Raw genomic sequence first — 18,816 nt, 5'->3', positions numbered from 1 at the left:
TTGAGTCTTTGATATGCAATTTTGACTGTTTGGGAGATTCAAAATTCCAAAATTGTTTCTTATATTACTCCTTATATCATTAAGACTATAAAATGGAAAGAATGGAGTTAATAGAGAAATGGATCGATGAGGGACTCATTGATGAATTAGAGACTAGACAAGCAATGCATGAGATAGGCCATAGTATTTTAAGCAAGCCTGAAATTAAATGTTTGTTAGAGAGAGCTACAGTTAATTATGACTTCCTAGGGAAAAGTTAGGATGAGCATTCATGGTAAAAACTTCTCTGCAATTGAAGGAACTACCTAGTCAGCATGAATGGAGGATTAATTTTGAAAAGGCTCTGCAGTCTTGCTGCTTACTATTTTCCTTGGTGTGTGGTTCATAATGAATAAGTTGGTGACTCGTAGGTACAGAGTGTTCTGACAAGATTTTCTCATCGGATAAGCTTGGCCGAGGCAGCAGTGCTGGAAGTATTTGGCTATCTCCTTTATCAAAAGAGATTAATGAAGACCAGCGCTCAACTATGGCTTTGCTTGAGGAGGCAGTTTTGGATTCACAGGCCACGGGTACTGCTCTTGTTACTGAATTGTCTAACTCAGAATTTTCTGAGGAGAATCTTACTAATATTCAAGAACTGAGACAGAAACTGGATAGTATGCAGAGTTTACTGGTGCAATTTCAGGGTCAAATGTGATTAGCTATTTGCTTCTCATTCTTTGTTTTAAAATTTGGGGACAGAAAGCATCCCAGTTATACAGTTTTCTCATTCTTTTCTGTATAAAGCACAAATATATAAATGCATGTCAACATTTCCCAAGTCTTAGTTGTTTCAATAACTCTTGTGATACTGGTAATGACCTTTTTATTTATCAGATTATATCTGGATTTGTAATTTGTATTACAATCTATAATTGATAGGGCTGGTTTTAAAGTTGGTTCTATGCATGCATATATATATAATCCAGGCACTTTGGAGTAATGAATGAAATGCCATCAACCAACCAACCATTGAACAATATTAATAATGCAAGCTCAATTAGGCGAGCCTTTGACAGGTGAAGTTTGACAATCAAGAGAAATGTGCCACAGACAACACAATGCAAAAGTAAGAGATTCCTTTGCTAGAAAACTCCATTAGACAATCATCTCGGACGGTGAAAAGTAGAATCAACCACCTATTCAATGATGCAAGCAGTTTAATCTTACAGTATCAGCAGTTCTCTTGCTCAATTTCTTTGCTATAATGAACAAAGGGTTTAAGAGATCCCTATTATCCTCCCTTTTTTCCCTCTCTATTTTGCACCTGCTTTATAAATGGTTTACGCATTCTTGCATACTCATATGATGTTTGAGTAAGTCATAGTATTAGATAGTTTCTGGTCCGATAGGTGTGAAGGATAGGAAGTGAGGTCAATAATGAAGCATTCTATCAGACATGATAATCCAATTACTGCCCCACAATAACCTTGGATTCTTCTGGGGTGCTTTCTTTTCTATTATATATAGTAGCTTAGAGGATTGTGTCTTTAAGAAAAATGAAGCAGTATTCACTCTCACTTTATCATCTTTTATTTGATTCCAGCTTTACGGGAAGTGACCCCCCGAAACCAATATCATGACTTGCAAGTTGTCTCGTAATTCACTCTTACTTTGTCAGTTTTTCTTCAATTCACATTTGCATTCATCAAGGAAAGTGATTTTACAACTTGTGCGACGACTTTGCATTGATTCTTTTTAGCTTCACAATTCATTGATTCTCTTCTCACAGAGATCATCTGCTTGTTGCTATTATTTTTCTTCACTGTGCTTGTTTCCCAATTTTAACAAAGACCTTCTGAAGATGGAAGTACCAATTCACTGTCTCACTTAACCAGGTAAACTGTCTATGCTTATGATTTGTTTATATATCTTCAGTAACATAATTAATTAGAATCTTACCTTATAACACAAACCCATTTTAACATAAGTTCCATATAACTACTCATCTTGCCCACTTTTCAATAATTCATTTTCTTCTCATAAAGGATAATTTTGAAGATCTTGATTTCTTGACAAATTTTGCAAGGAGAAGTTGGTTTCAGAAAAGTCCACTTGAGGAAGATCATTCATCAGACAAGCATGCATCTTCTTCGACAAATGAAATGACTCTGTCAGTACTAGGTACTCAATAACTGATTAACTGTATACTTAACTCTTTCATCTCCTAGCCATTATTAGATGCTATTCATGACCAGTATATTTTGTAACTTATGCATTGATTCCAGTGGTTTAGTCCTAGTTTGAGCTTTAGCACCCTGTAAGTGCCTACTTGGGGTAATGTTATATATATTTGTCTCACAGATAATCGACAAGATGACTGCACTGAAGCTTCGTATAAATCAGCAATAAGAGTTCTGTGCAATCTCATCAGTTGTAAATTGTTTTGATTTTTTTTCCTCATGCACTCTTTCAGATGTTTCATTGACGAATAATCAATTAATCCTCACATCATAACAAAAATAAAAATGAATAAGAAGTCATGACTTAATTTGTATTTATTTAATAAAAATAAAAATGAAGTGATCTGATTGATATTAAACTAGTTCAAGATGGTGGTCATGATCTGTACATTCATATGTCTGCCTCTGAAGCAGGTAAGTTCACTGTTGGTTTTGTTGAGCATTTGAGTGTTTCCTTAAAGTTCCATAATGATTTCCATTATTGTTCTCCATCACTGGCCTATAGCTTTAGCTCATTTGTTCTTAGTTTTAATTCGATTTCCTATTTTTCTTTTGATTTATTAAAATTTCCATGAAGAGCCAAACGGTAATAATAAGGTCAAGATAACAGTCATAATTCCAATTGCCATTTTCATAGTTGCTGGTTTGCTTCTTGTCAGCTATTACATTTGCAGAAGCCATGCAAGCTTAAAAGGTAAGACTGTCTGATCCATTTGCTTTCGTAAATCAAGTTTTCACTATGTTCTTTCCAACTTCCTTAGCTGATGTTCAGAAATATTCTTGACTAACATGATATAGCCTTCTATGGTTCATGTTAGTATGTAGTAAAATGTTTCAGGGGGTAGAAAAAACCATGTGATAAACGACAGGAGCATGGAAGGGCAAAGGGAAGACTCAGAAGTCCAGTTATACCTAGCATTAATATCCAAAGCAACCAATGACTTCTCAATTGACAACAAGCTAGGACAAGGTGGTTTTGGGCCTGTATACTGGGTAAATTTGAACATTCTGGTGAAAATGATCAGAAGACAAAGTATGAAGTATGTTGAGAACAAAGTTACAACTCTTTAAGTACATTATTTTCAGGGTACCCTGGTAGATGGACAAGAAATTGCTGTGTAGAGGCTTTCAAGAAGCTGTGGATAAGGTTTAACCGAGTTCAAAAATGAAGTAGCACTAATAGCCAAGCTTCAACATCGAAATCTTGTAAAGCTTCTGCCTTCTGGGATGCTTGCGTAGATGGAGAGGAAAAGATGCTGGTTTATGAATATACGCCAAAAAAAAGTTTGGACTTCTGCATTTTCGGTATTCAACCTCTCAATAAACCTTTAAATTCTATAGGACTAGTATATCAAATAGAGCTCCTTTGTTTCAACTTTCAATTCAATATATTTATTGCGTTGATGATGTTCTGCAGTGGTTATATGGCACTTGATCAATATCCTACTGGTGAACTGGTTCCACTAAAATCAGATTGTCTTTAGCTTTGGTATATTAATGCTGGTGATAATTAGTGGGAAGAAAAATAGAGGGCTTTACCATCCAACATGTTAGTTTCAGCAGATACTATTATAATCAAATTTTTGTTGCTTCGCTTTGACTGAAAAAACCTGGAAGGGTTTGGATTCGCTGCAGGCATGGAGATTATGGAAAGAAGGCAGTCCTTCAGAACCTGTTGAAGAATGCTTAGGAGAGTCCTGCAATCTATCAGAAGTGATACGATGCATCCATTATTAGTCTTTTACGTGTACAGCAGCTTCCTGAGGATAGACCAAGTTTGTCATCTATGATTCTGATGTTGGGAAGTGAAACTGAATTGCCAGACCCCAAACAACTTGGTTTTTTCTTTGAAAAAAGTTCATTGAAGAAGATTCTTCATCAGACAAGCATGTATCTTCTTCAACAATTGAAATGACTCTGTCAGTACTAAATGATCATAATTGATTAACTGTATACATAACTCTTTCATCTCCAAGTCAATATTATATGCTATTGATCAGTATGTTTTATACCTTATGCTTTGATACCAGTGGTTTAGTCCCAGTTTGATCTTAGCACCCTGAAAGCACTTACTTGTGGTAATGTCCTATGAATTTATGTAATCCCATCAGTTTGAGCTTATCCCTGATCTTGTTGCGTGTCCAATGTCAAGTACTTTTGCCTTTAATGTCATATATGTGCCATAAAAGTTTTCTATGAGTTTTACAAGCTTTGACAGTTGAAACCAATGGGCAGTCTGTCTTCCATGTTCACCAGCACCATTTCACTATTGCATTCAGGTATTGCCGATGAAATCGATATCTTCACCTCCTCCCAGTCCGTTAGTGATGGCAGAACCTTAGTTTCAAGAGGTGGAATCGATATCTTCACCATTTTTCTAATTTTATCAACACCAATTACTCTGCAACGATTTGCAACAAAATCATCTGTGGGCGTATATGAGATTTGGTGCCAACAAAGTTGGGCTATACTCCTTCCACATGCAATTCATTGAGCTCGGGGATCTTTCCACTTTCCCTTTCTATGTAGTTTCTTTCCTATTTTACCTTATTTGTATGGCAATCTATACAAATACCTATAGGTATTATTCATTCCCAAATTGCATCACTACCCATAAATTTAATCCAAATTAAAAATCCTATCCAGTCTCGAATTAGATGAAACTGTATTCAATCCAACCTAGTTAACAAGAGTTAGAATATACCAAATGAATGTCACATCAATTTAGCTTGTCCCAAGTTGGCAACTAATCTATTAAATCAGCTTTTTCATTTTAAAAAGAAAATGAAAGCATATATAAGATTTGGTGATTTGATGTTGTACACGGATTATGAGCAAGTTTAATTTGATTTAATCAGTGATTACTCTAAATTTAAATGGTGATCATACAAAGTGTCATTTTCCATGATATTTTAGAAACAAAGATTTTTCATCTACTAGTTTCAGTTCAAGCTCCGTGCTAAAAATTGGAGTAGAAATTAGACAAGGTATTCCAGGTGGTTTGAGCTAATTCAGCCAAAATAGAGAAGGATGTGATACCCTCCCTTTTAATTGGACAGGTGTCCTGAATCCTGTTATTACCATGGTTTCTCTGGATTAGACATATTTATTACTCCATCTGTCTCATATATGATATGCAGACATTACAAGGAAAGAATTAATTGAATAATATTTAATTGATTTTTGTTTTAAGATATGATTTGCCTGATCAGCTAAGGCCTATTAGAAATATCTGGGAAAGAGATGTTGTGACAATAGCAGGTAGCATGGAGTAGATGATATCTGTGAGCGGAGGAACCCGTATCCACTCTCACTTTTTCATCTTTTATTCGATTTATATTTGCTTTATTTTATATATTTTTTGAATTAGACACATTTAGAATATTTGAAGTTGAAACTCGATTTCTCAATTCTAAAAATCTGATATTGCTGATTTTAACTGGAAAATCAATGAAGGAAGTAAGAACCCGGCGTTAACTCAGTGGAAACATGTGATTGAAGTACGATACTAAAGCTCCATCAAACAACAGGATACTTCATTTCATGTCTCCCTAAAAAATGGATTAAATTCAGTAGGTCATAATCTATTTCATTCTGTGCGTAGTCAAATTTTTCTACCATAGATTGGGTACTCAATTTTCAGTTCTCAAGTTGGATTAATTCTCTTTATAAATTATAAATTTCAATTAATTTTTCTCAAATTTGTTATACCTCGCATAGCGCTTGAATGGACTCTTCCACACAAACCGATTTAAAAATCGATTATATTTGAGTAAAGACACATTATAGACATGAGTTAATTTGGGAGATACAATATCAAAATTATAGGACATAATAAATGTCATATACGTAATCACTAATCTCACGAAAATAAAAAAAAAAAAATTTATTAATAGTAAAAAGAGTAAAGGAACTTTTATAAGAAAAGCGATTCTATGAGATATGAAAATCCGATTAGTGCCCCACAAGTCACTAATTATGACTCCCTATTTCTCTAACTTTTGTCATATTTTATTTCGCCGCCAACACAATGGATGAATTTTTAATCGCTTCACCTTTCCTCAACTTCTCCTTTCACAAAGTAGTTTGTTTACTTTGGATTCTTCTCGGGTACTTCCTTCTTAATTTCCAAACAATTATAGAAGCTTAGGTTATTGTTTCTTTAAGAAAGATGAACAAGTGTTCACACTCACTTTACCATCTTTTATTTTATTTATATTATCTTTATTTCAAAGCAGCTTTAAGGGAAGTAACCCCGAAACCAATTTCATGACTTGCCCACATTAAATATTTCATATGCTTCGTAATTCGTTCTCCTCTCATTACATAGGAATTGACAAGGAGATGTGCTTAGTGATATCAACTGGATCATTGCTTCACTTGACTGACCTAAAGTGTCTACGCTTATCATTTTTCATCTTTGGTGTCATCTTTGAATCTTACCTTCTAACATAAATTCATCTTTCAACATACTCCACATAATTCTTTTTTTGTTTGGTTTTTTCTCTTTAATTCATGCTTCTATTCTTTTTCCTTTTCTTTTTTGCTTAATTATGATTTTGTTTTTTGCCAGGATATCATCTGGCTCTTGCTGCTTTTTTTCTTGACTGTTCCTGTTTTCCAAATTTATTAAAGGCCTTGTGAAGATAGAAGTATCACTTCACTACCTCATTGAACCAAGTAAGTTGTCTATACTTATAATTTATTTTTATCTTTGGTAACATTAATTAATCAGAATCTTATGTTATAACATAAATTCATCTTACCATAACTCTCATATTTATTATTAATACACAAGTTGGACATTTATTTTAGTTTTCACATAAATATTCATGTTGCCCACTTTTCAATAATATACGTGCTTCATTATTCATTTTCTTCTCGTCAAGGATAATTTGAAAGGAGATCTGCTTGTTGCTATTTTCTTGCTAAATTTTTGCAAAGAGATTAGTTTCTTACTTTCACAAACTTAACCGAGACCCTCTAAGGATAAGAGAAGTACCAACTCATCTGCCTCACTTGATTAGGTAATTAAACAGTATAATATGGATTTGAATTCAAGTTTTTACGAATCTTAGGTTCATAACATAGATTCATCCTCTTTCCTGCAGAGGACTAGTTTGCATTCACTTGCCTACTTTTACTAATCCATGCTCTTCTCATGAAGGATTTGGCAAGGAGAGAAATCTGATGTTGCTCTTTTCTTCACAAAGTTTGGAAGGAGATATTACTCTTCCCTTCTTCCTCAAATTTAACCAACACCCTTTCAAGATAGGAGAACTACCAACCCATTGCCTTACTTATCCAGGTAATCCAACTGTCCAGTACTTTATATTATGATTTCTAATCTTCTGAATCATATGACGTTATAACATAATTTCATCATCTTTCAACATATTGATTCCACATAATTATTTTGGTTCTTTCTTTGTCATGCCTCTATTCTCTTAATCAGGCTGAAAATAATTATAGCGTCGGTAAGAAATAGGAATAATTCCAAAAACTTCAGTAAATAAGATTTTCACCTCCATAACACTACTGGTTTTCCTCTTTTTGGTTTCATGTCAGCTTTTTTCCAAAAAGAATTGTACTTAATTTGCAGTTCATCGATCTTTGACCTCTCTTCTTCATCCTGTCACATAATTTGAAGAAGCAAAACTGGATTTATGTCTATCTCGTGCACGGGTGATAATTCTATTTACAATATTATTTTTGAATTTAGAATAAAAATGATAACACAAAATAGAATGCCAAAAAAATTTAAGTTGCAAGTGTGTATGTCAATGAAATTGTCTTAAGTATCTTGACAATAAGAAGAATAAATGATTCTGATGAAAATTTATTGCTATGAATACAGTAGAACAATTGACAACAAAAATAAATTGAATAATTCATCAAGGAGTTTCAAATACAAAACTGCCAAATAATAAATCAATGAGGTCAAAATACATATATAGACCAAATCAAATAACTCCAACTTAATCTAATGAGGTCAAAATACTTAGCATTGTGACAATAGCCGGAAGCATGAAGGGGGTAGATGATATTTGTGAGTGGAGGAATGCACCAATTGAATTAGATGAACGGGTGAAAAGTTTGAAAGTATCGGATATCGAAATATTCGAGCATTTGAAGTTTAGTTATGATAGGTTGGGAGATCTAAATGTCCAAAATTGTTTCTTGTATTGCTCCTTGTATCCTGAAGATTTTGTGATTGAAAGGGTTCAATTGATTGAAAATTGGATAGATGAAGGACTCCTTGACAGATTAGGGACTAGAGAAGCACTGCATAACAGGGGCCATAGCATTTTAAATAAGCTTGAAAATAATTTCTTGTTAGAGAGGGGTACAACTTATGACTGGAAGAAAGGAGTGATGTTTTGAGGGACATGGCATTGTATATTAAAGGTGATCAATTCATGGTAAAAGCTGGTGTGCAATTGGAGGAATTGCCAAGCGAGCAGGAATGGACAGAGAGTGTTGAGAAGGTTTCCTTCATGCAAAAATCGATCCGAAATCCAAGGCAAGAGTCAATATTAGGAATTCCTCCTCACATCTCCCCTAAATGCCCTCATTTGTCAACCTTGCTATTGCAAAATTGTGGCTTAAGAAGGATTCCAGAAGTTTTCTTTAAGCACATGTATGGGCTAAAAGTTCTAAATCTTTCCCGTAATTATGAGATTGCCGATCTACCCAATTCCATCTCTAACTTGAAAAGTCTCCATGTATTGATACTTGCTCATTGTAGGCTGTTAAAATATGTTCCTTCCTTAGCAGAGCTCAAAGCATTGAGAAAGTTGGACATTTCGCATACAGTTATTGAAGAGGTTCCTCATGGTATAGAAATGTTAGAGAACCTCAGATATCTTGATCTAAGGTCAGTGAAACTAAATGAGCTACCAGTAGGAGTATTACCAATGATGTCTCAAATCCAATGCTTAATAGGAGATTGGTACCATCTAAGGGGAGAAGAAGTAGGCAAACTGAGGAAGCTTGAGTCCGTTTCATGTACACTTTGTGACATGCAAGACTTTAAGAAATATGGAAAGTCGGTACAAGGTAAATGGCCTACAAATTTCATTTTCGAAGTTGGATGGTTTAGACAGTTTCATAATGAAACAGAGGTTGTAAATTTCACGGAAGTTAGAAAAGAGGTAAGGTTGGGGAAACGCAAGACCGAGAGGTTGGATGATATAGTGCTCCCAAATGACTTTCATACTATACGTATTGAGGATTTTAATGATTTGAAATGTTTAAGGCCATATTCCTTTGTTTCGTAAGGCAATGGACTTGAAGTGTTGTTTTATTAGGAAATGTGAAGGGATAGAATGTGTGGTTGACTTGTCGTTATCGTCTTGCGACGCACTCCACAACATTGAGGTGTTAAATCTTGATGAATTGCCAAACTTGCGTGAAGTTGTGAGAGTAGGAGTAGGAGTAGCAGTCATGCTCCAACACCACCTGCCATCTTCTCTTCTCTTAAACAATTCCATATGCGTTTTTGTTCGAGGGTGAAGAAGTTGTTTCCAGTTGAGCTGTTGCAAGGCCTCCAAAACTTAGAGACAATTACTGTTTACATATGTGAAGAAATGGAGGAAATAATAATAGCATCAGAAGAAAATCACAAAGGAGAAGGAACAACATTTATTCTTCCCAAATTAAAAGAATTGCAATTGTATTCCCTACCAAAATTTATTCTTCTCATGAACTCACCTCTAAAAGTTCATTGATGTCTTTTCTTTTGATAATTTATTGAAGTGCTTATATGGCACCGGAATATGCTATCGATGGGCAACTCTCAGTAAAATCAGTTGTCTTTAGCTTCGGAGCACTGGTGCTGGAGATTATAAGTGGGAAGAAAAATAGAGGGTTTTACAATCCTGGCAATGGCCTTAACCTTATTGGACATGTAAGTATCAAAAACTTTACCTTTTAATGTACTTTGAACAGCAAATAATGATCAAACTTTTATAACATGTATTAGGCTTGGGATTTGTGGAAAGAAGAAAAGGCTGTACAGCTGATTGATGCTTTGTTAAAAGAATCATGCAATCTATCAGAAATGGCACGAGGTATTCACATTGGTCTCCTATGTCTGCAACAACCTCCGGAGGTTAGACCAAGCATGTCATCAATGGTTCTGATGATGGGTAGTGACAACATTGAGTAAACCAAAACAACCTAGCTTCCTCATGGAAAGGAAATCACCTGAGACAGATTCTTCATCAGGCAAGCTTGAATCTTCTTCAACCAATGATACAAGTATGTTGATACTGGAGGGTCGATGATAAAGGATTCTTGAGACAGACACCTCATGCTGTGTAACTTTCCCTGTTTTTTGTGACAAAACCAAAGTGTAAATTTCCTTGATTTTTGTGAAACAGAGATTTTTAACTACTCGCATTGAGCTTTTAGGCCTAATTGAACTGTTTGCCTTGTCCAATGAGATATGCAGTTCCAATCAATTTCAGTCCTAGTTGAACCCTGGGGAAGAAATGGTTGGCCAATTGTAAACTAATTAAAAAGCTTGTAATATGTTCTGTTTAGCTTATGAACAGATCTAGTGAAGAAAGACCATAGCTTTCACATAAATAAGAAATAGGAATTCTGTGTGATGTCATCATTTGTAAATTGCATCAACTCGGTTAGGAATATTACTTCAATGTTTCAAGTTGTGTACAGTTCATAGTCATGTACATGCAACGAAAAGAATGAATGATGAACTGTCTATGATAGGGCTTGAACTGAAATCATTGGTGACACTAACCATAAACCGTGATGCTGGTCCCATGGTAGGGTCTGTTCCCTCAAACCATGAATGTTGATCATAAAATATACCGTCAAACTTTTGCGGGATATTGATTCATTTTGTTGATAGAGTAGGTAGGATTCTTAAGAATGTTGCAGATGCAATATACTACAATGAGCTGATATCTAAGGTAGATATCAGAGCACACCTTTAAAATCTTTTGGTAAACAGTTTCTAGTTGTTTTAAACCTCCCAACAAAGATGTTACCAATACCCGGTAAGGTACTTTCAGCAAAGACCAACCATGACAAACCTCTTGGTCTGATGTTGTTCAGAACGATCAGATGCCTAAAACATTGGAGAAAAGTTGAGAATGTAATCAAAATTAAGGTATGCTGAAACTTGTTGCGGAATATATTTCCCAGGTCTTGTATAACCACCTAAGAATTGTTTTAAGACTTAAGAGCCTTCCAAATTCATTCAGAACTAATCGTTCTGTGCCACAATAGAGGAAATTGATGCCTTATTTTGTGAAAAAATGGAGGAAATAATAGCATCAGAAGAAAATTACAAAAGGAGAAGGACCAACATTGTTTATTCTTCCCAAATTAAAATCATTACTGTTGATTAAATTACCAAAATTAAAAAGCATTTGCAGTGGTGGAGTTATGATTTCTTCAGATTCTCGAAGGCTCTATCAATGTTGAAGTGAAAATCATTGCTTCTGCTTAAAACTGCAAACATTGTGAGTTTATTCTGTTTTTATTCTTATTTTTATCACTTTTTAATTTGGTATATAATTGCTAAATAATTGCTCTTATTTTATAATAAAAAATAGGGATTTTAATTTTATAATGAACACCCTTCACTCTGTTTTCTCAGATGAAGATTGAAAAAGAAGGCATTTTTCCACACCCACTTGAGTTTCACCGCCAATTCCTATCTGACATATCCGACATCCCCTGCTACACCTTCCTCCTCATTCCTTTATTTTCATTTCCACTATACATATTTCAAACTTGGTTTTAATTCTGTTCAAATTTTAGAAGAAAAAAAGAAAAACTCAGAATGTTTCAAACAAGTGTAACTACACTTTGTACAGGATCTTCTTACTTTATTCTTCCACAAAATGCTCCACAAATTTTATAACACTAACAAAAACAGCTACCGCTTCTGTGAAATTGTCCATTATCAGAGTTGTGTCCTACATAATCGATTAACTGTATGCTTAACTCTTTCATCTCCAATCCATTATTATATGCTATTGATCTGTATGTTTTGTACCTTATGTTCGTAATGTTATATATGTTTTGGTTTCAACTTATTTGTATCTTTTTTTTTTTGCTAGCCCAATATGAAGAATTCATTGAGAGAATGATAGGAAAACAAAGTTTCCCAGAAACAGTCCATGGACACAACTGTTGAGGAGCATCAACATAAACTTAATAGAAGGCTGTAATGTAATCATTGATGATGGTATCCATGATCTTGTTGCCTGTCCCATGTCAACTTATTTTTAATTCCTTTTGGCTTTATAATTCATTAATTCAACTACCAGACCAAAAGGAGAGTTTAACTTAACCCGCTTAGCTGTTAAACCTTGTTGTGCATGTAAGTGTTATGAACTGTATCATTATTGGACAGATTAAGTATGAACTGGTTTTTGATATGACTGATGAATAGGGCAAATCCAAAGTTCTTCTAATATTTAAAAAATATTTGTCAATTTCTTGAACTTAATTCAAAAGTAATTAAATGGTTTTTTTAAAAAAAAACTTATTTATTAGCCTTGGAAATTAATATATTATTTTAAATTTCTTATTTAATTGGCAGGAAATTTTTCATGATATAAAAATTTAACATGAACAAAGGAAACCTGTGAAGTTACAAAAGACAATTACGATTCGAAAAGTTATTGACAACTTTGCTCAAAATCTTATTAAGATAAATCCCAGCTTACTACCGTCAAAAGAAAAACTTGGACAGTGATTAGCTCAGAATAATACTCATGTCAACCTAATCAAAGTATTACAACTACAAAACCACCAAGAATATAGTAGTAGGAATTGTCACATGTCAATGGTATGAAATACTTGATAGAATATAACCGATTATTAGAGTCCACATTCACTGTTCTAGAAGCCAATTCAGGGTCAAACTTCAAATAAAGCCAAAGCCGCCGGAACTGACTCAAACTTTCTGAGATCCCACTGATGTCGGCCAAATCTTTTGTTGGTCAATCTTTTAGAACATAACAGCCATTGAAATAGAAAATTATTAACCTGGATTTTCAATAAAATTTGTGGGAAGTTTTGGATTCAACTAGTGAATGTAAACATTTTTTTAAGCTTTGCCTTAAGACATTTTCTTGCCGTTGTGAAATTAGAAACTTGTGAGGACAACAATGGAGGAGAGCATGACGAGTGACCCCATAATTCAGTCCTACATTTTCTTCAATTCACATTTGCATTATTGGGAAACAGCTTCAAGGAAAGTTACTTCACAACTTCCGCGACGACTTTGCATTGGTTTGCCTGCTATTAATTCCTTTTAGCTTCATAATTCATTGATTCTCTTCTCACCGAGCTCATTTGCTTGTTGCTGCTATCTTTCTTTATTGTGCTTATTTCCCAAATTTAACAAAGACTTTCTCAAGAAGAAACCAGGTATTTTGAATGTCAATCTACTTTCTCAACTTAGTCTCACAATTATTTCTTAAATTTCTTTCCGAAATGTATTGTTGTTTTCACAAACTTTCTTCTTTTAATTATCTTATCAAAAAAGATATGTCACAAGTTTGTTGTTTTCACAAGCATACTTGTTTTAGTTATCTTATGTTTAGATTATGTTAATCCACAATTTAAATTTTTTAAGACTCTTCAAATCTATTAATTAATATTTTTTGGGGTCTTCAATGTTTATTGCTATTGAAAATTTGATTATCTTTTTTACCTCTTCTATTAATGCTGTAATTAATATTCAAGAATTCGTATGGTTATCTACAAAAAACTCATTTATTTATTATTTATGGTTTATATTTATTTGGTTTTGGTTGAAAGTGAAATATTAAGGAAATTCTGAGGGAAAAGAAATAAAACATTGGGTAATGTCTCTTAACAAAATAATTAAAAAAATTTTTCTTTCAAGATTTTGAATAGTTAAGGCTTAAACAATTGAAAATATAAAATAAAATAATGAAGTTATGGAAACATGGTAGTTAAATACATAGAAAAAAAATTTTAAGGATTAATAATAATAATAATATAATTAATATTGTATTATATTTTTCAATTGTATATTTAAGGGAAATTTTATCAAATTTAACATATGACCATTTTTTGTATAATTATATATTGGATTGGACAAAAATTATATTATGTGTTTCATGCATTAAAATATTTTATATTTCAGTGTATAATGCTATAATTATTTTTCTCATTCAATTTTAGTATATATTAGATTTAAAATTTTAAACTAAAGTTATTGTTTTAATTTTTTTATTGACAGAATCACATATATATATATATATACATACACTATAAAAATTAGTACTATCTTCTTAATGCTTCATGTATATAATATACAAAATATATAAGTTTTAGTACATCTAATTATATGTTTAATATTATATTATATTATCTTAACTATAGTCTTTTATATTGTATTTTTTTTATTAAAATAGATACAATTATAAAAGTTATCATTTACGTTTAATACAATTTCAATATTCATTGATTTTGAAATTACAGGGAGCTTATATGGAGTTTATAGGATCAATTCTTGAAGTGATTAAGTGCTTTGGAGGTCCAACATGTACATACATAGACAATCACCGAAAACTTGAAGAATGTATGAATGATCTTCGAGAAAAAGTGAATGTTCTAAATATCCGAAGGGGAGACCTTGCATCAAAAAAAGAAGCAGAGCTTCGTCACAGGAGAGTGGTGAGGGAAGAAGTGGAGTACTGGTTTAAAGCTGTAGAAAACGAAAACACTGAAATGGAAAAGATTGAAACCAAGTTCTCTGCTGTTTCATACTTCTCGCGTGCTCGCCTTGGGAAACTTGTTCGTCGAAAGATTGCAGAAGTGAAAGAAATTCATCAACAAGGTAATTTTCTCGATGGTGTGGCAATTGATGCGCCGCCAACTAGGGGGGTAAAAGTGGAGACAAAAGATCTAGAAGGAGAATATAATGTAAAAGAACAAATTTGGGAGTATTTGATGGGCGATGAAGTTGGGATGATTGGAGTATGTGGAATGGGTGGCATAGGGAAAACTACGATCATGAAGCATATCAATAATCAATTGCTGGTGGATAGTCATTTTGATATGGTGATATGGGTCACTGTATCAAAAGAATTGAATATTTTCAAATTGCAAAAAGATATTGCAGATTCTTTGGAAGAATCTCTTCCAGATAATGAATTGCAACGAGTGGCAAGATTAAAACATATTTTGGAGGGAAAGAGGTACGTGTTGATCTTAGACGATGTTTGGAAACGGTTTTCTCTATTGGATGTGGGGATCCTTGAACCAACAGTAGGTATGGGGAGGAAAGTTGTACTCACTAGCAGATCGATTGAGGTCTGTACATCTATGGATTGTAAGGTGGTCAAAGTGAAACCGCTTTCAAAGGAGGAGTCCATGAACTTATTCTTAGACCATGTGGGGCATAGTGTTGTGCAAGATCAAATTTTAAAAGACATCGTCAACAAAATTGTTGAGCAATGTGGCGGTTTACCACTTAGCATTGTCACAATTGCCGGGAGCATGAAAGGGGTAGATGATATTTGTGAGTGGAGGAATGCACTAATTGAATTAGAGGAGCATGTTAAAAGTGTGAAAGAATCAGATATCGAAGTATTTGAACGTTTGAAGTTTAGTTATGATCGTTTGATAGATCCGAATATCCAAAATTGTTTTCTATTTTGCTCCTTATATCCTGAAGATTTTGTGATTAAAAAGGTTCAATTAATTGAACATTGGATAGATGAGGGACTCCTTAACGGCTTAGAGACCAGACAAGCAATGCATGATAGAGGCCATAGCATTTTAAATAAGCTTGAAAATAATTGCTTGTTAGAGAGGGCTACAACTTATTTGAATGAAGAAGGAGTTAAGATGCATGATGTTTTGAGAGACATGGCATTGTATATAAAAGGTCATCAATTCATGGCAAAAGCAGGTATGCAATTGGAGGAACTACCAAGTGAGCAGGAATGGACAGTGAGTGTTGAGAAGATTTCTTTGATGGAAAACTCAATATTAAAAGTTCCTCCTCACATAGCACCTAATTGCCCTCATTTGTCAACCTTGTTATTGCAAAATTGTCGCTTAAGAAAGATTCCTGGTTCTTTCTTTAAGCACTTGATTGGGCTAAAAGTTTTAGATCTTTCCAGTAATATATTTGTGGATCTACCCGATTCCATCTCTAACTTGAAAAATCTCAATGCATTGATACTTTTTAACTGTCTCGTGTTAAAATGTCTACCTTCGTTAGCAGAGCTCAAAGCATTGAGAAAGTTGGACATTTCCTTTACAAGCATTAAAGAGGTTCCTCATGGTATAGAAATGTTAGAAAACCTCAGATATCTTGATCTAAGGGCAGGGAATCTAAAGGAGCTACCAGTAGGAATATTACCGATGATTTCTCATATCCGATGCTTAATAGGAGATTGGTTGCATCTAAACGGAGAAGAAGTAAGCAAATTGAGGAAGCTTGAGTATGTTTCATGTTCATTTTGTGACATGCAAGAGCTTAAGAAATATGTAGAGTCTGTACAAGGTAAATGCCCTACAAATTTCAAATTTGGAGTGGGAATATCATTTTTGTCTCTTTTAAGTCATCTGGATAGGTTTTCCCCAAATTTCAAAGATATTCGGAATCAAGTAACAATTGTCAACTGCGACATGGGAAGGTGTGATGATATAGTGGTCCCAAATGACCTTCGTTCTTTATCTATTTGGACGTGTGATGATTTCAAATGTTTAAGCGATTTTCCTTCGTTTCGTGAGGCAACTGACTTGAAGATATGTCGAATTTGCGAGTGTAAAGGGATAGAGTGTGTGGTTGACTTGTCATTATCGTCTTGCAATGCACTTCACAACATTGAGGAGCTATACCTTCATGAATTGAGGAACTTGTGTGAAGTTGTGAGAGGAGTAGCGGTCGAAAATGAATGTACCTCTCATGCTCCAACACCATCGGCCATCTTCTCTTCTCTTAAACAATTCCATATGAGTTTTTGTTCGAGGGTGAAAAAGTTGTTTCCAGTTGAGCTGTTGCAGGGCCTCCAAAACTTAGAGAAAATTAGAGTCCAACAATGTGTGCAAATGGAGGAAATAACTTCAGAAGAAAATCACAAGGGAGAAGGAACAACATTTGTTCTTCCCAAATTAAAATCATTAGAGTTGGTTGACTTACCAAGATTGAAAAGCATTTGCAGTGATGGAGTTCTGATTATCACAGATTCTCTCCAAAATCTCATGATAGTCGATTGTCCAAAAGTAAAGAGGATCCCTTTGTCTCTTCCCCTTCTTGAAAATGGGCAACCATCTCTTCCTCCGTTTCTGAACACAATCAGAGTACGCCCGAGTAAAAGTTGGGAATCAATGAAATGGGATCACCCTGATGCTAAGGATGTCCTTTCTCCCTTTGTTACATATTTGTAGAATGAGATAGAGAAAAGGTATTTAATGAATTGTGGGTCGACGGCTCTCAGTGGTAAAGTTGCCTCTTGCTTCTTGTTAAACTTGCAAACATTCTCAATTTATTTTCATCTACATTCTTTTTTTATTTCATTTTTATTTTTTTCTCAGTCCAATGAAGAATCTTTATTATCATGAAATTGATACAGAATCATGGCATAGCCAAGGAACAAGGAACAACGAGACTCATCAAAGGTCTATCCTCCACACAGACGCCTAAATAAACATAACATATAGTCTGAGAGCCACATAACAAAGGACCAAAGCTTTAAAGAGAAACACCTATCCAACAGGGGATAGACCACATAAATAGAACAAAGGACCATCGCAAAACAAGCATAAATCGGAGAGCTCGACACCTTCCAGCAAGCAAATCAGCTGCAATTGAAACAAAACTCATTAAGCCCAAGACATATCATAATCAACAACAGACCAAAAGCATTCTGCCCAGAACATCCTTGCCAAACCAACGGAACCTTCATCTCAACCCATAACTCGAACATGATTGCTGAAAAACGCTACGCCAGAACACAACCACAAAAAGCCTTTCACTCAATCTACTCAACTGGATCAAGTTTGGCACCATGTGTGACTTCTTTGGCTGGGATAATTGTATGCAATAAAAGAATTCTGGCACCTAAAAGAACCAAAGAAAAAACCAACAACAAGCCCTGCGGAATTCGTAGGAAGTCCACAACTTGCCGTTCTTGCAAGAGGAGAATATCAACCTTATCGGATTAGACATTTTTATGGCTTCTTGGATGCTGCATTCATGGAGAAGAAAGACTGTTGGTTTATGAGTACATGCTTAGCAGAAGCCTTGAATCATTCATTTTTGGTCTAAATTATTCAAAACCTTTTTATTGCTTCTCCTATCATAAATATTCCCTACCTTGAATCATTCATTGTGATATGCTTCAGAATCCTGTATAGTTTGCTGGTTTGAAATATCAAAACTGATATTGGACTGACATGAAGAGAGTACTTACCAATTGCCAGATCAAAGAAGAAGTAAAGGATTGGATCGGTCCTAGATTCTCGATTGAGGATAACTCATAGAGATCTCAAAGCTAGTAACGTTCTGCTTGATAGTGAGATGAATCCAAAATTTTCAGATTTTGGCCTGGCTACAGCATGC

At 34.3% G+C, this 18,816-nt stretch overlaps 2 protein-coding genes and 1 long non-coding RNA gene across 5 annotated transcripts; all 3 read left to right on the top strand.

The window, feature by feature from the left end:
* The first annotated feature begins 1,524 nt into the window (after positions 1–1,524).
* On the top strand, positions 1,525–4,260 carry LOC110420068 (uncharacterized). 3 transcript variants are annotated; one of them, XR_016351394.1, is made up of 5 exons: positions 1,525–1,877; positions 2,075–3,215; positions 3,309–3,527; positions 3,640–3,771; positions 3,858–4,260. It is a non-coding gene; the product is annotated as an uncharacterized LOC110420068 (long non-coding RNA). The 3 variants fall into 3 exon arrangements; XR_002445514.1 differs by having other exon boundaries at positions 2,075–2,163; positions 2,344–3,215; positions 3,640–4,259; XR_002445513.1 differs by having other exon boundaries at positions 3,640–4,260.
* A 3,896-nt stretch (positions 4,261–8,156) lies between these two features.
* Positions 8,157–9,952, top strand: LOC110418866 (disease resistance protein RPS2-like). The gene is given in 5 exon segments (XM_021431691.1): positions 8,157–8,161; positions 8,228–8,592; positions 8,595–9,478; positions 9,480–9,654; positions 9,657–9,952. Coding segments are annotated over 5 exon segments (1,725 nt in total).
* A 4,771-nt stretch (positions 9,953–14,723) lies between these two features.
* Positions 14,724–17,704, top strand: LOC110420063 (putative disease resistance protein At4g10780). The gene has a single exon (XM_021433235.2). The coding sequence runs from the start codon at positions 14,730–14,732 to the stop codon at positions 17,640–17,642; it is 2,913 nt and encodes a 970-aa protein (XP_021288910.1). The 5' UTR covers positions 14,724–14,729; the 3' UTR covers positions 17,643–17,704.
* Positions 17,705–18,816: the final 1,112 nt, after the last annotated feature.

The sequence above is a fragment of the Theobroma umbraticum genome, unplaced genomic scaffold, assembly GCF_002168275.2.
Source record: "Theobroma umbraticum cultivar Fairchild unplaced genomic scaffold, ASM216827v3 scaffold_67.0, whole genome shotgun sequence".
Classification (NCBI taxonomy): domain Eukaryota; kingdom Viridiplantae; phylum Streptophyta; class Magnoliopsida; order Malvales; family Malvaceae; genus Theobroma; species Theobroma umbraticum.
The sequence above is the reverse complement of the archived record's forward strand: the minus strand, read 5'-3'. Positions and strand labels throughout refer to the sequence as shown.

Excerpts from the sequence above, each read along its gene's own strand:
- LOC110420063 (XM_021433235.2), top strand. The coding sequence starts at position 14,730 with ATGGAGTTTATAGGATCAATTCTTGAAGTGATTAAGTGCTTTGGAGGT.